The sequence below is a fragment of the Podarcis bocagei genome (assembly GCF_964188305.1).
Source record: "Podarcis bocagei genome assembly, chromosome: 2".
In the NCBI taxonomy this organism is placed as follows: Eukaryota; Metazoa; Chordata; class Lepidosauria; order Squamata; family Lacertidae; genus Podarcis; species Podarcis bocagei.
Window position 1 is genome coordinate 15639216 of NC_138126.1, and position 20531 is coordinate 15659746.

Genomic DNA, 20531 nt, shown 5'->3' on the forward strand with positions numbered 1-20531 from the left:
TCGCCAACGTTTAGTGCTACCAAATGGATATTGTTTTTGCACCGCCTCAGCTCGGCACCCTGGGGGGGGGGGCAACTGCAGTCCCTTAAATCCGGGGCTGCTGATGGCAATGCTCAGCAACCTTAACTGACTACAGTTCCCATGATTCTTTCTGGGGAAGATACTGGTTATTGTTTAAATGACACTGCTTTAAATGTGTGGGGCAGATGGGGCCAGATTCTGCATCGGCCTGGCAGTGTAGAAATGTTTTCAACAAACTGTTTAAAAATTAACACTGAAGGCCCCTGCAGAATTTCCACCGGAAGAGTTTTCCACAATAAAGAAGGCTTGATTGCATGTTGATGTTCGTATTATGACGATGAAGATTTTTGACACCGTTCTTCTGTGGAATGACAGACAACACCTAAGCGGCTCCCAGTCCATCTCCCATCTCAACGCTGACCCAAGCCAGACCTGCTTAGCTTCAGCAAGGTTGCTGGGTCATGAGCCCTGAGGTGAGGGAACGATAACATTGTGGGCCAGATTAAGTCTGTTGACCTTCTTTCTCTCTTTCAGCTTGATTTTGTTACCCTGACTGAAATTAACTGTTAGCCATCTGCAAGCAATATTTGCGTTACGATAACCTGCTGTCGTTAAGCAAATAAGTCTTAACTGATCTAAAAAGAGGAGCTGGGAGCAGAAAATACGGGTCCCAGACTAAATCTAAAACCTCACTCACACCATGTTTTTAAAGCACTACGATACTCCCTCTTAATAGGCGCGGCTTTCCCCCAAAGAATCCTGGGAACTGTAGTTTTGTTGAAGGTGCTAAGAGCTGTTAGGAGGCCCCAATTCCCCTCACAGAGCTAAAATTCCAAGAGTGCTTTTACCACCAATCCTTCTTTCCTGGGAACTATGGGAATTGCAGCTCTGTGAGGTGAATAGGGGCCTCCTAGCAACTGACAGCACCCATAAAGAACCACAGTTCCCAGGATTCTTTGGGGGAACGCCACCGTTGTATAATAGTGCATTAAATGGTGCAGATGGATGTAGCACCCAAAGGACTACATTGTGAGATTGGGTGTGACTGGTCCATCCCAGCCGCCCACCAATCTGGGGACCATTTCCTGAACTACAACTCCCATCATCCCTCACCACTGGCCATGCTGGCTGCAGCTGATGGAAGCTGGATTCTCCACTTCTGAGTTAGGGGAACCAATGGCCTGGGTATTTATTAGGCAATGTCTTTCTCTGTTGTGTATAACCCTACTCTCATCTCAGTTCCCACAGCCTCCTAGAAGCCGTGCCTCCTAGCAGGGCTGGGGAGCGTGGCTGACACAACAGTGAGGCAAACACCTTCTGCACATGCTCAGAAACACCTTTATTCTCTTTCTCACACGCACACACACAAACACACACCAGGTACCTGTTTCCCAGAAGTTGCTTGGGCAAAGTGACAGACGGGACGACCTCAACAGCTCAGCAATCAGATTCTAAGACATGCTGGCTCATTTTTCTTCCGCTAATTAGTCCCCTAATTACAAGGCTGTTTTGCTTAATTAAAACCGGAGAGGGAGAGGGAGTCAGGAAGGGGGGGGGGATTTATTAGGGAGTTCCACTCCTCGCTCCCAATCAGCGCTAATTAATATCATCTCCAACTGCACGCTTAATGAGCCACTAATTAACGAGGGAGGGAGGGGGAAGGACTCATTCATTCTCCGCTCACCTGATTAGCTACTCAACCCCCCAAAAGACATGAACCTGATTATGATGATTGGCCCCACACAAACCTTTTGTTTAAATAGGCTTAGCCAAGGCCCGGCAGAATCCTGCCTCATTCCCACACACTCACTCTCTCAAGGGCAGAACTTTCCCTGCTTTCCAACCAGGAGTAACTTTCTGTTTATACAGGCAAGTGGATTTCTCGTAAATCACGTGGGTCCAGTTCCCAGCAGTGGGAGGATGCGAAGAGGAAGAGGAGCAACCAGAAATCCCCTGGGCAATGTCTAGTTTTTGAGTGTGCAAGCCGGGGGTGCGGGGTGGGCTTTTTGAGAGAATGCGAGGACAGAGCAGCACTTCTCTCTCCACCCCCCTCCCCCCGCAAACAGGGTTTTATTTACCCTTAGCGAAGGGAGAAGGAACCTGTGGCTTTCCAAATCTTGCTGGGCCAAAACGGCTACCAGCCACATTGTTGTGTTGTTGTTGTTATACCTTCGCTGTGCATTTATCAAGGGAGGGGGTTGTAAAAACAATTTTGCACCTTGAATGTGATACTCTGTACAGTGGTACCTCGGGTTAAGTACTTAATTCGTTCCGGAGGTCTGTTCTTAACCTGAAACTGTTCTTAACCTGAAGCACCACTTAAACTAACGGGGCCTCCTGCTGCCGCTAGAGCATGATTTCTGTTCTCATCCTGAAGCAAAGTTCTTAACCTGAGGTACTATTTCTAGGTTAGCGGAGTCTGTAACCTGGAGCGTCTGTAACCTGAAGCATATGTAACCCAAGGTACCACTGTATTAGTGCATTATTGGTAAAGGTGAGCTTCTAGCTCAGTACGTAAATGCATACCACCCACTCATAAATTTACTATAAAATGAAATAATAATCATAGAATCATAGAGCTTGAAGGGACCCTGAGGATAATTTCCTCCTAAGATTTCTCTTTTCCCTAATATGCATTTCTACATGATATTGTTACAGAAGTCAGGGGCTTCCCCAGTGGCGTAGGAAGGGAGGGCGGAGGGGGTGGTTCACCCCGGGTGCCACTCTGGGAGGGGTGACAAGATGGCTGCCTGTACGCGTGCCATCCGTACGGAATGCCTCTCGCACGGCAACCGTACGGGCTGTCACATGTGTGCAGTCCATACGGTCACCATGCAAGCGGCAGCCCATACGGACTGCGCATGTGGGGCATCCCCTATGGTCGCCGCACATGCGCAGTCTGTACAGGACGCTGCACATGCACAGTCTTTGCAGGCTGTGCCACCCTGGGTGCCGGAGAGGGTTCCTCCGCCATTGGGCCTGCCCCTTTCTCTGCCGAATGGTGGAAAGAACCCATGGGGACACAGGGTCTGTGTCCATTTGGAGAATAGAAGACATGGGGGAGACTGCTGTGCTTTTTGCCCTCTCCCCCAACCCAGACATTTCCTTTTAAAATGTAAAAATCTGCCCAAATGGGCATGTTTAGGTTTTCCCAGACGTATGGCAACCCAGGGGGAGAGATGGGGCCACGGACCCCCTGGGTGTGTTCTATGGACCCCTAATTGGGAACCACTGTGCAAGACTATGTATTCTCAGACATCTGCCTTTTTCATACCACCTGGAGACCCACATTGCAAAATTTGGATAGGTGCCAATTTCGAAGGATGGCTGTGTTTGCGGTACCTTTTTGGAAAGTGCCATGAGGCAGATTTGCCTCAAAACGTGAACGGAGATGATTATTTATGTGTGCAACAACAGCAGCGTGATACCACTGGCCCAGAGATGGAAAGAAGATAAAGTCCCGACCAGAGAACAATGGCTGATTAACGTGATGGACTGCGTTGAAATGGCAAAAATGACTGGGAAAATCAGAAACCAGGAAGAGAGAAACTTGAATAAGGAATGGGGGAAATTACAATTTACCTAAGAGAACACTGTAAACAACTAAAAACTTTGGCAGGATTTGAGTAACGCTTGTAATGTACTAAAAACTGAGGTAGAAATGGATTATTTTAAGAAAAATAGAGAAAATATATGATGCAGTTGGAAAAGTTTGAAGATGGAAACCTTGGAAGGATGGAGGGCTTAGCTGTCCCATTTTTTAAGAGAAATTCCTTTATTCCGAATAGGATTCCTCACAAGAAAAGGAAAAAGTTGACAGCTATGGTGGAGGGAAGACTAAGGATTCAGGAAAGCTTAAATGTTGATTATGACTAGTGTTTGAATTCATATGTGTGGTGTAAAACTGAACAAAAAAGATTATAAACAATAAAACGTGAAGGGAATTTCTGTGCTCTGCATCCCTAGCTCTCCCTATCTGTCCCTATTAAGTTTTCCTTTTCCCTGGACTTGTTTGCAAAATACCTTGTCTTAACCCGCTTGAGGGCAGGGCTTTGGGCCATGAATGGTGCTCATAGCAGCTGCACATCACTCCCCCTCTGACCCCGCCTCTTCTGTCCAGCCTCGAGACTAAATTGCAACATCCCCTTGCAGCCTCAGGCAGAGCAGCAGAACTGTCCACTCTGCACGGCTACAGCCCAGAGATGGCATCTGGGAAGAGGGCGCCTCTCTGGCTGGCATGCTTCGGAGCTCTGGTGACTCTGAGCCACGGCGCCCCAAGGTGAATATGTTGGGCAGGGACGTGGGTTTGCCATTCCCCAGTCCCCTTTCTGACTCCTGACTCAAGAATAGCTTCTGTTTTTCTGCATGGGCTTTAAGAACGACCTGGCAAACAGAAGTTCAACAGGTGAAGGGTGGGGTGGGTGTGTTGCATCCTTGCTTCGCAAACAGTTACCTGTTGAAGTTTTGCCTGTTGCCCAGGTGTCAAAGGCACAGGAAAAGTGGCAATGCTTGCTCTGTTCAAAGGCATCTGCACGCTCTCGGTAATTCGGCTGTCTGCTTGTTTCAGTTATTTAAACCATGTCGCAGTCTTAGGGTGCAATTCTATGCTCCCTTACCCAACCGATTGGGCTGCTATTGGCATGTTATTGGTCCTCAATGGAGAAAGACAAGTTGTTACAATCTCAGGAAATAAATATTAATTCGCATGCATTGCCAGTGATTAAGTGGCTGGCTCTTCTTCTTTAAAATGGATTGATTATGAAGGATTCGGTTTTGTGTTAATGCACTATTTTATGCATGATATAATTTGATGCAATTTTTATGCGGCAAATAAGGTTTTATGTAAAATAGGCTGAACTTCAAGGGAGGTGGGGGAAATGTCATATAATAGTGTTATCTAAGCATCGTCTGCTCTCGAATGTAAAAAATAATTTGTTTCCCCTCCAAACTTGTCAAGTATTGCTTACTTTGATTTATACGTTATTGTCAATTTTTGTGATTAGATTTATTTCACATGATAGTATGTAACTCTGAGGGCTCTGGAGTGCAGTCTTGGGCATTTTACTCAGAAGGAAGCACCACTAAATTCAATGGGATTTTATCTCAAGTAACCGCAGGAAAGGTTACAGCTTAGTTAAATTCTTTTCGGGAGCCTCCAGAGTGTCAGAATTTTGTGGGAAAGATCCAAGCCCATGCTGGGACGTTTAGGGTGGTATTCAGTGTTAGTGCTACTCAGAGTAAACACATTGAAATTCATGAAGGTGACTTTTAGTAATGGGTGCACTCTGAGTAGCACTTGGAATCACAAAATTGTAGAGTCAGAAGGGACTCTGAGGATCATAGATAGATAGATAGATAGATAGATAGATAGATAATTTATTACGGTCAAAGACCAGCTCATGTAACATAACACAATAAAAACAGCGTTCATAAAGATAAAGTATACAATTGGAGCAGATTGCAGCAATAGCTCATGAGTTAAAATTGAGATACAGTGGTACCTCGGGTTACATACAAGACAGAGTTCTTCCGCCAGGCCTTTGGTCAGGGCGCAGCCTGACTCCCTCCTCTGGCAACCTGCACAGAATTTTGCTTAATTGGTTGCCATCAATTTGATTTAATTAATTTTTATAATGAAATATTTTTAGATTGTGTGACTATTTGACTGATTATTTGATTGTTGTTAGCCGCCCTGTGCCCGGCTTTGGCTGGGGAGGGCGGGATATAAATAAAATTTATTATTATTATTATTATTATTATTATTATTATTACATACGCTTCAGGTTACAGACTCCGCTAACCTAGAAATAGTACCTCGGGTTAAGAACTTTGCTTCAGGGTGAGAACAGAAATCGTGCTCTGGTGGTGCGGTGGCAGCAGGAGGCCCCATTAGCAAAAGTGGTGCTTAAGGTTAAGAACAGTTTCAGGTTAAGAACAGACCTCCAGAATGAATTAAGTACTTAACCCGAGGTACCACTGTGCATTTAAAAGGCTGTAGAATATTAATCAGCCAAAGGCCTGGTTGAAAAGGAACGTTTTTGCCTGGCACCTAAAAATATACAGTGGTACCTCAGGTTAAGTACATAATTTGTTCTGGAGGTATGTTCTTAACCTGAAACTGTTCTTAACCTGAAGCACCACTTTTGCTAATGGGGCCTCCTCCTGCCACCGCGCCACCAGAGCACGATTTCTGTTCTCACCCTGAAGGTTAAGAACAGGTTAAGAACGGACCTCCGGAACGAATTAAGTACTTAACCCGAGGTGCCACTGTATATACATACACCCGTACAACTGAGATTTGGGCTACCCTGGGGATCATCTAGTCCAACCCCCTGCAATGCAGAAAAATAGGCATCTGTCCCATACGGGGATTGAACCTGCAAGCCTGGCATTATCAGAACCACGCACTAACCAGCTGAGCTATCCAGACTGGACATAAACCTTAGGTCTGCACCATTAAAGTGGATTAATAAGCTCTGTTGCTGTAGAACAATACATCCTGTTAAAAAGGGGGAACCTGACTTCTTGTGGTTTATAAAGCATCGGTTTGTGCAGAGCCATCAGCAGATTGGTATGTGCCTTTTTTTCCTTTTTCTTTTGCAGAACCAGCAAAAAAAGAGTGCTGTTTACACACACACACACACACACACACACACACACTTTTATTATTTGAAGCATTTTCTTTTAAAATTTGTTTGTTCAACTTGGGAATTCCCCAACTCGTTATAATCTAGATGGCGTTAAGGAAACAACACTCTGTGGAAGGCTGCCAATATCAATATTGCGAAAGAGTGGAAATTTGTTCCCACTTTGAAATCTTCTTCTTTGTTGCTTGTGTTTTGATTATTTATCAGGGAAGGAACGGGGTTGGGCCAGAAGCTCAGACACAAACAGAACTGGGGGGAGTCGGGTCAGAGCCCTATGCTCAATTTCCTGGGAGTAAGCACTCTGCTTCTGATACACTCCAACTTCCTACCCACTTCTATCATGAATCCTCCTTCTACAACGGTCTAACTTGGCCGACACTACTTTCTTTCCCCACTCAAGAAACCCACTTTTGCTGCAGTCCCTCCCCTTAAGGTTCTAGCTAAATATAGGGGTATCAACTTGAATAAAATATTGTGGGGGGTAAAGCCCGCAATGCATAATCCATCGCATGACACAGTGCACCCACACTATTTGAATGGGAATACCCATTAACTTTGTGGGGACTCAGCCCCCTAAATATTTTATTGTGGGGGCTGAAGGCCCCCTTCATAGGAGTTGGCTCCTATGTCTCCTTACCCTCTAACATTTCTCCAATGAAAATAGGGACGTCCTATTTGATAATATTGGGCACCGATCAAACATTAAGCATTAAAATGCTTCCCTATGCAGGGCTGCCTTCAGAGGTCTTCTAAAGGTTGTATCTCCTTGGCTTGGGGGTGTGGGGTGGGTGGGTGGGTCACACAACTCCATACCTTCCAACATTTCTCCAGTGAAAATAGCGGTGTCCTACCATACCCTCCCAACATTTATTTGATGAAAGTAGGAATGTCCTAAGAAAAACTGGGACATTTCAGGGTCAAATCAGAAACCGGGAAAGCTTCTGTAAATCCAGGACTGTCCCTGGAAAATAGGGACACGGAGATCTGTATCTCTCTTTTGCAAACACACATACATTTCTTCTTCTACTTTGGCAATCACTTGTAGCCAAGTAAAATTGTCTTCCATAAACACGGTTTTAACAATGAGTCCGTAAGTGACTGTGGAGGCCAATTCTGGACCCACACGTCCTTCCACAGTGGGGACATTGGTTTTCGGGTGGGAGTTGATTATGGTGAGGGTTTGCCAAGCGTGCCTTCCTCTTCACACGTTTCTCCCTTGCATCCTGAGTTCATCTTCAAAGCCCATGACACCTTTGGTAAAGGCTGTTCTCCAGTTGGAGCCCTCACAGGCCAATGTTTCCCAGATTTCGGTGTTTATACTACATTTTTAGATTTGCCTTGAGACAGTCTTTAAACCTCTTTTGTTGACCACCAGCATTATGCTTTCCATAAACACACACAGGAAGAACACGTATCCCTCACTCCCAGACACACATGCGTACATTAGGGTTGTTGTATCTCAAAAAGTGAAAATCAGGACAGAGTTGTTTAGTAATTTTTTGCCCGAAGTTGTTGAGGTCCTTTTGGTTGTTTTTTTTTAAAAAAGGGGAACCAAAGTTCTTTAGCTTTTTTTTAAGTTGAAGGTACAATAAATTTTGAGTTTTGAAGTTTTTAAAAGGCATTTTTGGTGCGATTTAACCCCTGTTGCTGGTTTTCCAAGGCCATTTGCCTGATTTCCGAAAAATACTCCAAGACACCATTTTCGGAGGCGAATTCCAGGACATGTCCTGGAAAATCAGGACATATGGCAGTCTTAGCATACATACCCTTTCTCTCTCCTTCCTTCCTTCCTTCCTTCCTTCCTTCCTTCCTTCCTTCCTTCCTTCCTCTCTCTCTCTCTCTCTCTCTCTCTCTCTCTCTCTCTCTCCCCCTCCCCCCACAAATAGAACTTGCTTCCCTCTGCCACTCATGTGTTTGCCTGCCCAGGCTGTCATTCACATTCACAGTCTATTCCATATAATATATAAATGAGCGTATGAAGAATCTGCAGGATCAGGCCAATGACCCACCTGGTCCAGCTTCCTGTTCTCACAGCGGCCAAGCTGCTTAGGGGTTTTTGCTGTTAAATTCTGTTAAATATTTTGTTTAAAAAATAATAATATTGAAAAAGAAAAATAATAATACATGCCAACAGTATGCATCTGTATAATAATAATAATAATAATAATAATAATAATAATAATTTATTATTTATACCCCGCCCATCTGGCTGAGTTTCCCCAGCCACTCTGGGCGGCTCCCAATCAGTGTTAAAAACAGTACAGCGTTACATATTAAAAACTTCCCTGAACAGGGCTGCCTTAAGATGTCTTCTGAATGTCAGGTAATTATTTATCTCTTTGACATCTGATGGGAGGGCGTTCCACAGGGCGGGCACCACTACCAAGAAGGCCCTCTGTCTGGTTCCCTGTAGCCTCACTTCTCGCAATGAGGGAACCGCCAGAAGGCCCTCAGCGCTGGATCTCAGTATCCGGGCTGAACGATGGGGGTGGAGACGCTCCTTCAGATATACTCGAACGAGGCCGTTTAGGCCTTTAAAAGGTCAGCACCAACACTTTGAATCGTGCTCGGAAACGTACTGGGAGCCAATGCAGATCTCTCAGAACCGGTGTTATGTGGTCCCGGCGGCCACTCCCAGTCACCAGTCTAGCTGCCGCATTCTGGATTAATTGCAGTTTCCGGGTCACCTTCAAAGGTAGCCCCACGTAGAGCGCATTGCAGTAGTCCAAGCGTGAGATAACTAGAGCATGCACCACTCTGGCGAGACAGTTCGCGGGCAGGTAGGGTCTTAGCCTGTGTACCAGGTGGAGCTGGTAGACAGCTGCCCTGGACACAGAGTTAAACTGCGCCTCCATGGACAGCTGTGAGTCCAAAATGGTCTGGTTTGTCCAAAATGGTCTGGTTTGTTCCTCCCTCCCTTCAGAGCCTTTTCTTGCCTGTCGCAGCTTGCAGCTTGCAAAAGTGTTTGGTATTTTCAGAGCCGCATGAAGAATGGCTGCAGGAAGGAAATAGTGGGGCCAACTCTGTTACTATATCTCTGCCCACTTTGCAGGTTGCTGATGGTAGCGCCCAGCGTGGTGACGGTGGGGGTGGAGGTGCCGATCGCCCTTCAGGTAGAAGACGCCCCTCCAGGCGGGCTGTCAGGCACCGTTTATTTCCAGAATGAGTATACCAGGATACTATGTTCCCACGAAGTGCGCTTCACGGTCGGGCCTGATATACAGAAAGTGACCTTGAAGGTAGGAGATGCTGCTGCCCTCGGGAGATAATTCCTGGTCCTAAGCAATTGTCAACACCGGCAACTCCTAGAGCTACCTGGAGCCCATTGAAGCTGATTGGGCAGAAGGCAAGGATGCCAACACTAGGGGGAGCCAGAGCCAAAAAGAGGCAGAGTGTTTTGCACAAGCAAGACCTTTTGCCTCTCCCCACTGTCTCACCCCTTTCTCGTTTTATCAGGTGACCCCCGAACTTTTTAGGCAATGTGACTTGACTCGCCTTCGGCGGGAAGGCTACATCCAGCTTGTGGCCCGCAGCCCTCAGCTCCCGACCTCGAACAGGGTTCAAAGCCTCAACCTGCGGTGGACGGCCCGGAAAGGGTACCTGCTTCTGCAGACTGACAAGCCAATCTACACCCCTCGGCAAAAGGGTGAGTCCAACGCCCTGAGCATTTTGGCCTTGCTCAGCCGACGTTTTCCATTTGCAGGCATGCACCCTTAAAAAACCCACGAGGCACCCAAAAGAAAAGCTCAGCCTGTGCACACGCTATATCAATAATAATAATAATAATAATAATAATAATAATAATAATAATAATAATAATAATAGTTGTTGTTGTTGTTTAGTCGTGTCCGCCTCTTCGTGGCCCCATGGACCAGAGCACGCCAGGCACTCCTGTCTTCCACTGCCTCCCGCAGTTTGGTCAAACTCATGCTGGTAGCTTCGAGAACACTGTCCAACCATCTCGTCCTCTGCTGTCCCCTTCTCCTTGTGCCCTCCATCTTTCCCAACATCAGGGTCTTTTCCAGGGAGTCTTCTCTGCTCATGAGGTGGCCAAAGTCTTGGAGCCTCAGCTTCAGGATCTGTCCTTCCAGTGAGCACCCAGGCCCGATTTCCTTCAGAATGGAGAGGTTTGATCTTCTTTCAGTCCATGGGACTCTCAAGAGTCTCCTCCAGCACCATAATTCAAAAGCATCAATTCTTCGGCGATCAGCCTTCTTTATGGTCCAGCTCTCACTTCCATACATCACTACTGGGAAAACCATAGCTTTAATTATACGGACCTTTGTTGGCAAGGTGATGTCTCTGCTTTTTAAGATGCTTTTCTCCCAAGAAGCAGGCGTCTTTTATTTTCGTGACTGCTGTCACCATCTGCAGTGATCATGGAGCCCAAGAAAGTAAAATCTCTCAGTGCCTCCATTTCTTCCCCTTCTATTTGCCAGGAGGTGATGGGCCCAGTGGCCATGATCTTCGTTTTTTATAATAATAATAATAATAATAATAATAATAATAATAATAATAATAATAATAATAAATAAATAAATATATTATTTATACCCCACCCATCTGGCTGGGTTTCCCTAGCCACTATAAAGTCCATCTTTTCCCTCTCAGTTAATTCTGGGCATTGTCGTCTGTTACCGGTGGCTGTGAATTGTAACTCTGTGAGGGACAAGACAACAGCGTCTACAATTCTTTGAGGGAAAGCTCATAGATATCCTATAGAATCATAGTGTTGGAAGGGACCCCGAGGATTATTCAGTCCACCCCGTGCAACGCAGGAATATGCAGCTGTCCCATATGGGGATCGAACCTGCAACCTTGGCGTTATCAGCACCACGCTGTAGCCATCTGAGCTGCCCAATTAAGAGTGGGCTTTGAGTGCCCGAGGCTGCATACACCAAATATTTAAAACACATTGTCCCCCACCCACCTCAAAAATCCTGGGAACCGTTGTTTGCTAAGGGTGCTGGGAACTCTAGGGGTTCTTATGGGTTCCAGGCAGGGCTGTCTTAAGCCTATCCGGTGCCATGGGGCAAAGATCTCTCTGGTGGCCCCCTAGCAACTCCAAAACAAGGGAGGGGGCGGTGGAAAATGTCCTCTGCCTTCTCCACCGCCCTGATCCCCTCAGTGGTGGCGGCAATCAAGCAGGAAAACGTGATGGTGGACATGCTCTCCAGCATTGGGAGTTGGCGTGGCGCAGCTGGCGGGCGTGCAGGGAAAGGGGCAAAGCCGTGCAGCTCCTCCACTCGCTAGGGCGCCCCTGAGAAGCCGGCGCCCTGGCGCAACAAACCACTAAGCCCTATAGGAAAGACGGTTCTGGTTCCGGGATTCTTATGGTTGAGGGAGATTCCTTTAAATTCATAGCCTGGCGTGCAGCCTTGGAACAGCAGCCAAGTGTGATGCGTACATTTGGGGCTCATCCAAGGATCCCACTGCCTATGCTGCTGTTTTGTACTTAGAGCAGCAGCCTCCCCCAACCTGGTGACCTCAAGATGTTTTGAATTGGCAGTCAGCCTTCGGGCCCCACCCCTCCCCAACGGACATCCCCTTTCTACAGTTTTGTGATTCCTTATTGCCTTATCCAAAATAGCACTGAAGACAGGAGTGCCTGGCGTGCTCTGATCCATGGGGTCATGAAGAGTCGGACACGACTAAATGACTAAACAACAACAAAAATAGCACTGTGAGAGAACCGCTTCTATCGCAGCACGTGGGTTGGGGAACAAAGACCCATCTCGCAGAATCCTTTGCCAAAACCCATAGCCTGACTCAATATTGTCCTTTTCGCGTACACGGCAACGTCTATTTACGTGGCTCCAAAGGTGAAATAGCAAAGTCCAGTTTGCTCCGCACCTCGCGTTGCACGCCCAACCCTGCTTGATTGCTTCTCAGCCTTTGTAAGCAAAGCCCTGTGGAGTCCCACACCTGCACACAAACACACACACAGGGAATGTGGCTGCCAGGTAACCACCAAGGCCGAAGCCAGTACATAATACTCTGCAAAGGCAGCGGCTTAAGTTATCAATGTAACTGGGATACAAAAGCAACTACACTTTAGAGTAGGATTAAGCAGTTTAATGTGCAATGCCATCCTTATAGCCACAAAGAGATTTCTTCCCCCTTTTGTGTTGCTGTATAAGGAAGTATTTAATGTTTGATATTTTATTATGCTTTCATATGTGTTGGAAGCCACCCAGAGTGGCTGGGGCAGCCCAGGCTGGATCTACACTGACCTATTTAATGTTATTAGAACGATATTAGATATATCGTTCTAAAACATCACAGGGCAAACTTGTAAATTAAAAGTGTTTCTTACCTTGTTTTCTCTGTAAAAACGCTGTTTTCTCACTGCCAATTCCTGGTTGCTCTGCAGTGGTCTCTGGTGTCACATTTTAATGACGCATTGTGAATGTTAAAAGTACGATAGTGGTGCCTCACAAGACGAAAAGAATCCGTTCTGTGATTCTCTTCGTCTAGCGGTTTTTTCGTCTTGCGAAGCAAGCCCATTGACGGATTAGCGGATTAACGCTATTAGCGGCTTTTAGCGGCTTATCTGCTGATCGGATCAGCTGATAAGCGGCTTAGCGGCTTAGAAAAGGGGGGGAGGGGGGAAAAACCAGCAGGAACTCGCAAGGCATTGTCGTCTTGCGAAGCAAGCCCATAGGAAATTCGTTTTGCGAAGCACCTCCAAAACGGAAAACTCTTTTGTCTAGCAAGTTTTCCGTCTTGCGAGGCATTCGTCTTGCGGGGCACCACTGTAATGTGTCCATTGACGTTATGAAAACCCTTCCTTAATGTTCTAAACCATGAGTGTAGATCCACCCCCAGTCAGATGGGTGGGATACAAACAGGGCTTTATTTCAGCCAGATTTCGCCACCTCTCAGGCGGGCACCATTGCCATTATAAGAGAACAAGGGAGGCGTTCATGATGAGTTCCATAACCTCTTTTTCTAGTAAAAGATCACTGGGTATTATTATTATTATTATTATTATTATTATTATTATTATTATTATTATTATTATTCCTACTTTTCCTCATACTCCATTTTTGGTTCTTCTGTTTCCAGTGAATTTCCGAGTTTTTGTCCTGGATCACAAACTGAGGCCAACTTCCGAATCCGTGGTTGTCACTGTGCAGGTAACTGAGAGCGCTGTTCCAAAATGCAAAGGCGTGGGAGGTCGAAATTGACACTCCTTATCAAACAATCCATAGCACGGCACCCTGTTCTCGCAACAGCAGACCAGATACCTGCGGCAAACTCACGAGTGGGACATTAGTACAACACAAGCACTGTCCCTTCTTGTGGCTTCCAGCCCCTGAAACATCACCATCTTGATCAGTAGCCAGGATGAATTATCCTCCACGAATTTATCTCAGTCCCTGCTACCAGGGAACTCTGGGAACTGTAGTGCTGCGAGGGGAACAGACGGCCTCGGCACCCATAACATACTACCAGGGCTTTTTTTGCAGCCGGAATTTGCTGGAACTCAGTTCCGGCCCCTCTCAGGTGGGAACCATTGCCATTCTAAGAGATGAGGGAGGTGTCCTGGGACCTCTTTTTTGCATACTATACTTCCCAGAATTCTTTGGGGGAAGCCAATACAGTTCAGCCCCTCCCACTAAAATATTTGAGGGGCCTGCCGTCCCAAGTTAATTGGCATTGCCATTCAAAGGGTGGGTGGGTGCGTGCAGCATCATGTGATCGATTATTTGGGGCGGGGCTCCCCCCAAATATATTACAGTCATACCTCGGGTTGAAGTAGCTTCAGCTTAAGCATTTTCGGGTTGCACTCCGCGGCGGCCCAGAAGTAACGGAGCACATTACTTCCGGGTTTCGCCGCTTGCGCAGACGCTCAAAATGATGTCACGCGCAAGCGGGGAATTGCGACCCGTGCACGCGCAGACGCGGCTTGCGTTCGCTTCAGGATGTCAACGGGGCTCCGGAACGGATCCCGTTTGCATCCAGAGGTACCACTGTATTCAAGTTAGCACCCCTGAACTGCTTTATATGTAAATTGCAGATGTAGCCATGATTACCTGTTGTCAAAACATGGGTGTCTTCCTGTCTCTCTGTCTCCATCAGAACCCGCGAGGTATACAGGTCCGGAAAGTCGAGCGTATGCCGGTCCAGTTTGTGATAAATGATCACCTGTCAATCCCCGATATCTCTGAGTAAGTTTAATCAGTGGTGTGTCAATCAGGTCCAGGCAAATCCGACAGGTGGCAGAAATTCAAAGGTGGAGATCCTAAAAGTGCCCCTATTTTCCAGGGACATCCCTGATTTAGAGAAGCTGCCCAGGTTTCTAATTTGATCCCGGAATGTCACACTTTCCTTTAGGATGTCCCTATTTTCGCCAGAAAAGTGTTAGAGGGTATGGTAAGGTAAAGGTAAAGGGACCCCTGACCATTAGGTCCAGTTGTGGCTGACTCTGGGGTTGCGGCGCTCATCTCGCTTTATTGGCCGAGGGAGCCGGCGTACAGCTTCCGGGTCATGTGGCCAGCATGACTAAGCTGCTTCTGGCCAACCAGAGCAGTGCACGGAAACGCCATTTACCTTCCCGCCGGAGCGGTACCTATTTATCTACTTGCACTTTGAGGTGCTTTCAAACTGCTAGGTTGGCAGGAGCAGGGACCGAGCAACAGGAGCTCATCCCGTCACGGGGATTCGAACCGCCGACCTTCTGATCGGCAAGTCCTAGGCTCTGTGTTTTAACCCACAGTGCCACCCGCATCCCTAGAGGGTATGGTAGGATGTCCCTATTTTCACTGGAGAAAGGTTGAGGGTATGGAGTTATTTGACTCCTGAAGGCAATCCTGTATAGGGAAGTTAAAAAAAAAAGTTTAATGTTTTATTGTGTTTTTATATATGTTGGAAGCTGCTCAGAGTGGCTGGGGCAACCCAGTAAGATGTGTGGGGATATAAGTAGTAAAATTATCATTATGGAATGAGACGTCCCTATTTTCATCAGAGCGATGTTGGAGGGTATGTGAGCAGTGAAGGTGTTGACTTTGTCTCCTTACGCTTGCCCTGTTGGGATTCCAGGAGCCAAATATTGCCCCAAAGCAACAACTCTTCCTAATGACCCAAGCACCTATAATAATAATTTATTCTTTATACCCCGTCCATCTGGCTGGGCTTCCCCAGCCACTCTGGGCTGCTTCCAACAAAATATTAAAATACAGTAAAGCATCAAACATTAAAAGCTTCCCTAAACAGGGCTGCCTTCAGATGTCTTCTAAAAGTCTGGTAGTTGTTGTGCTCTTTGACATCTGGTGGGAGGGCGTTCCACAGGGCGGAATACCTTGAAATAAGGAAGTAACCTTTTTTATTCTAGAAGAAATAAATATTGTACTTTAGCAGCGGTGTGCTGGGCAGGATTTTAGCCCGGGCTTCATGAGGAAACAATGATGATGAAAGCTTTACCTGTTGGATTTCTGCATGCAACCGTTTCATGGCAGGCAAACGTTGCTTGCTGCCTCATGCTGAATCAAGCCACTTGGGACACCTAGCCTTTAAAGGCACAGGAGCATGGAGTGGCAGACAAGTTGGCAACTGTTTTTTTAGGCCAGGGTGCAAAGGTCTGGTTTAGGGCTTGTGCTCATCCGGGAGGATTTAAAACAAAAACAAAAAAAAACCTGCTTTTCTCATTTGAGTGATAGACCCCTATGAAGCATTACAAACTGCTTTTGCAAATTTATTGCTGTCTAGATCAGTGTTTCCCAACCACTGTTCCGCGGCACACTAGTGTGCCGCAAGATGTTGCCTGGTGTGCCGCGGGAAAAATTAAAAAATTCGAAAGATTTTTTTTTTAAAGTCAAATTTTCGATTGGGGCGCCGTCACTAGATGACCCCTGGGGTTCCCTCCCTCCCTCCCGCTCTGCGCCTCCCTCCTCCTCCTCCTCCTCCTCCGGGGAAGCCCTTCCTGGCTCTCGGCCAAGGCTTGGCGGCTGCCACTCACTCACTCGCTCGCCCACCTGTCCCTCCATCCCTGCACCCGGCCTCTCCCCCTCCGTCCCCAGTGCGGGGGCTGCCGGGATCCGTAGTCCCCTCCCCCTTGGGCTCCGCGCCCGCGCGGGGTGCGTGAACTACGTTTCCCAGCGTGGCCTGGCGGGCCGGGCGTTTTGTTTGAAGCGCTCTTCTCCCGGCCATGGAATGAGCGCAGCGGCGGCGGCCGGGCGGGCAGGGGCTCTTCCGCGCAGACCCCGCGCAGCCTGCCTGCGCCCCCGCGGAGATCGGGCGGTAGGATGGAGCCCGGGGATCCCCGCGGAGGCGGAGCGGCGGAGGCTGCCCCCCAGGTAGGGCTGCGTCGGGGGGGTTTTATTTTTGCAATGCTGCATCCACGCCGGAGGGGACGCATCGGACCACGGGGAGACCCCTTGGCATGCGTGCAAGGCAATGCATGCGTGCAGGCGTTGCATGGAGTGCAGTGCAATGCAATGGCAACGCGGCGCCCTGCATGCATGCATGCAACTTCCACCGGCGCTCCGGACTTGGCAGGTGAGGGGGGGCCCCAGTGGGCGGCAGAGAGAGCCGGGAGGGCGAAGGGGAGCCGGGGGGGAGCAGCGCTGCTCCCCGAGCCGAGCCTGGGGGGAAACTTCGGCGTCGTTGCGCCGGGTGTTGGAAGCGGAGGCTGGCGGGGGCCCCTCACCTGCAAAACCTGGTCGCCTCTCATATATTTCGTGCATTGCATTCATCGCCCGCTTTCTCCTCCAAGGAGCTCCCGGGGGCGCGCGTGGTTCTCCCCGTGTTATCCTCGCAACAACAGCCCTGCGAGGTGGGTCAGGCGAGTGGCCCAAGGGAGCACCCAGGGATTGTCCTGGCCAGGTGGGGTGATTTGAACCCTGCTCTCTGCCCGGTCTTCGTCCTCATTTAGCCCCCACATGTGCATGACTGTGCATGACTGAGGTTTTCCCCCCTCGTCTTGGCTATGGTGTGAGTCTGTGCTGTTAATTAATGGGGTTCTGCCTTCGGAGAAGATGAGCCAGCCCTCAAGGAGGTGATTATGTAATTTGCTAGCAATTCATGTCCCTGCCGGCGTGACGCTGCGCGCCGACGTCACGGGGCTGTAATGGTGATGTGCCTCGAGATTTTTTCATGAAACAAGTGTGCCTTTGCCCAAAAAAGGTTGGGAAACACTGGTCTAGATATACATTGCCACTCAGCTTTTTGCAAGGGGGGGGGGGACTGCTGTTCAATATGCTAAACTAGTTCCCTGGTTCTTTGCATTACTATGACCTGGCTCGAGTTTTCTTCCTGTTCTTTCTGCCTTCCCCTCCTCCTAGGCCTGGCATTTGGCGAATCACGGCCCACTTCACCACCACTCCGGGTTACAACACGACCACTGAGTTCGAGGTGAAAAAATACGGTATGTTCTGCTAAGGCAGAGGGCTTTCTGAGAGCTGTGTGTGACAGGCAGCAGCTCAACAGGGGCGGTTGTTGAAACAACCTGATAATATGATTCTCCCACCCTCCCTTTTTGTGAGGAAGCGGTACATTCTTAAAAGGTAAAGGGACCCCATTAGGTCCAGTCGTGGCCGACTCTGGGGTTGCTGTGCTCATCTCGCTTTATTGGCTGAGGGAGCCGGCGTACAGCTTCCGGGTCCTGTGACCAGCATGACTAAGCCGCTTCTGGTGAACCAGAGCAGCGCACGGAAACGCCGTTTACCTTCCCGCCGGAGCGGTACCTATTTATCTACTTGCACTTTGACGTGCTTTCGAACTGCTAGGTTGGCAGGAGCAGAGACTGAGCAACTGGAGTTCACCCCTTCGCGGGGATTCGAACCGCCAACCTTCTGATCGGCAAGCCCTAGGCTCTGTGGTTTAACCCACAGCACCACCCAATTATTAGGCTGCCAGGTGTTTTGGTGCCATATCTTAAGTAACAGAAACCTGAGTGCTGCTGATGGGCTGAGGGGAATGGTCTGAGTTGGAAAAATGCAGCTTTATAAAGCTGGCAGCTGAGGGGGCTAAGATTAGGCGCTTACCAGGATCTTAAAGACTAGCAAAGGCCTCACTCCAACACTGTGCACAGGGCATCCAAATATTGCAAAATGTAACCCGCCTGCACAAGAAGGGCAGGTGAGACAATACAGGAGCCTAGGGAGCTCCCAGAATCAGTCCCAAGCATCTCTGAGAAGGTACAGTGGTACCTCGGGTTACATATGCTTCAGGTTACATACGCTTCAGGTTACAGACGCCGCTAACCCAGAAATAGTGCTTCAGGTTAAGAACTTTGTTACAGGATGAGAACAGAAATTGTGCTCCGGTGGCACGGCAGCAGCAGGAGGCCCCATTAGCTAAAGTGGTGCTTCAGGTTAAGAACAGTTTCAGGTTAAGAACGGACCTCCAGAACAAATTAAGTACTTAACCCGAGGTACCACTATACTTGGAGAGACCCACGTGTGAAATTCTGCAGAGCCGCTCCCATCAGCCACAGCCAGCACATATAGAATCATAGAGTTGTAAAGTTGGAAGGGACCCTGAGGGTCATCTAGTCCAACCCTCTGCAGTGCAGGAATCTTTCACCCACCGTGTGGCTCAAACCCTCAACCCCGAGATGAAGAGCCTCATGCTCTACCGACTGAGCTATGAAACCTCTCTGTGGAGCAGAGGGCAACCCAAAAACCCTCTTTCAAAAGGCTGCCTACCTGGGCAGTGAGTCCCATTCCATAAAATTGGGGGGCCATTGCAGACAAGGCCCTGCTCCCAACTTCATTAGATGAAAGCTCCATAGGCCAGAGCTTTCCCAGAAGATCTTACATGGCACAGGCCACTTGCACAATAACGCTGATTAGCGCACCGTCTGCCGAATTTCAGCCTGTCTTTCTCTCCTCAGTGCTGCCTCATTTTGAGGTGACGATTGTCCCGGAACGGAAATATATCCTGACCTCACCCCAGCAGAACTCCGACTTGAGTATTGACCTGCAGGCTAAGTAAGTTCCTCTTGCGGGTTGGGGCGTTTCTGATATAATTAACTGATTTGAAACGTTATATAAGCCACTCCTTCACCTTTTAAATATAAACTTTAAAGGTGCCTAGCACAAAAGCCCCTGGACCAATTTGTCTGATATTTGGCAGGTTTATAACCCAGAGACACCTTTCTCAATGTTCCCCAAATCGAGGTCCCAACCAAATGTGGTTTGTTCACAGCCCTACTACGTGGGCCTTTGGTTTGGTTCAGCAGAGGTCACACTAGGATATATTCTATATTATATTGCAAAAAAGCAGCACGGTTTAAGAACATGTAGTGTGGTTGTTGCTTTAGGCCTCAAACAAGACCCCTGTTTGACCAGAGGGCAGACAGTCCATCTTTACACACACACTCACATACGCACAAAGGAATTTTGCATTTCTGGTTTATAGACCCATTTACTATTTTACAGTAAAACAGTTTTCCACTGTTTAGCATGACGTGAACAAATGTAGCCACATTAGTGTGGCTGGGTGGAGGGCAGAGTCTGGAATTTTTTTGTTTTGCCTTTGGTTAACCATAGTTTGTTGTGTTGTCAAGTACAACAAACTACGGTTAAAACTAACTGGTTATTTCTATATTTGTCCCTGGCTTTTTTCTGGCCCACGTAGGACCAGTCTGGATAGTTGGCCTTGGTGAAGATTTGACCTTTTCATCCCCAAAAAGTTTTTGATTTGAGTTTCTACTGAAATGAGGCTGCATTTTAATGTTGCATTTTAATCTTGTTCTTAAGTTGTATTTTAATCAATTGTTTTTGTACTTGGTGTTAGCCGCCCTGAGCCCGGTCTTGGCTGGGGAGGCCAGGGTATAAATAAAATTTGTTGTTGTTGTTGTTAATTGAATTTATATTCCGCCCTATACCCGCAGGTCTTGGGGACGGTTCACAGAAT

The 20531-nt window shown here is 47.9% G+C and overlaps 1 protein-coding gene across 1 annotated transcript in view; it reads left to right on the forward strand.

Moving 5' to 3' along the window:
- Positions 1-4151: 4151 nt before the first annotated feature.
- The window catches only part of LOC308581214 (complement C4-A-like), a 67025-nt gene continuing 50645 nt past the window's right edge, over positions 4152-20531 (forward strand). Inside the window, exons 1-7 of the mRNA XM_081183747.1 lie at positions 4152-4300; positions 9721-9907; positions 10125-10314; positions 13737-13807; positions 14754-14842; positions 17954-18036; positions 19507-19603. Of these exons, the coding sequence (XP_081039873.1) occupies positions 4224-4300; positions 9721-9907; positions 10125-10314; positions 13737-13807; positions 14754-14842; positions 17954-18036; positions 19507-19603 (794 nt within the window). The 5' untranslated portion in view covers positions 4152-4223. The remainder of the gene's footprint in view (positions 4301-9720; positions 9908-10124; positions 10315-13736; positions 13808-14753; positions 14843-17953; positions 18037-19506; positions 19604-20531) is intronic.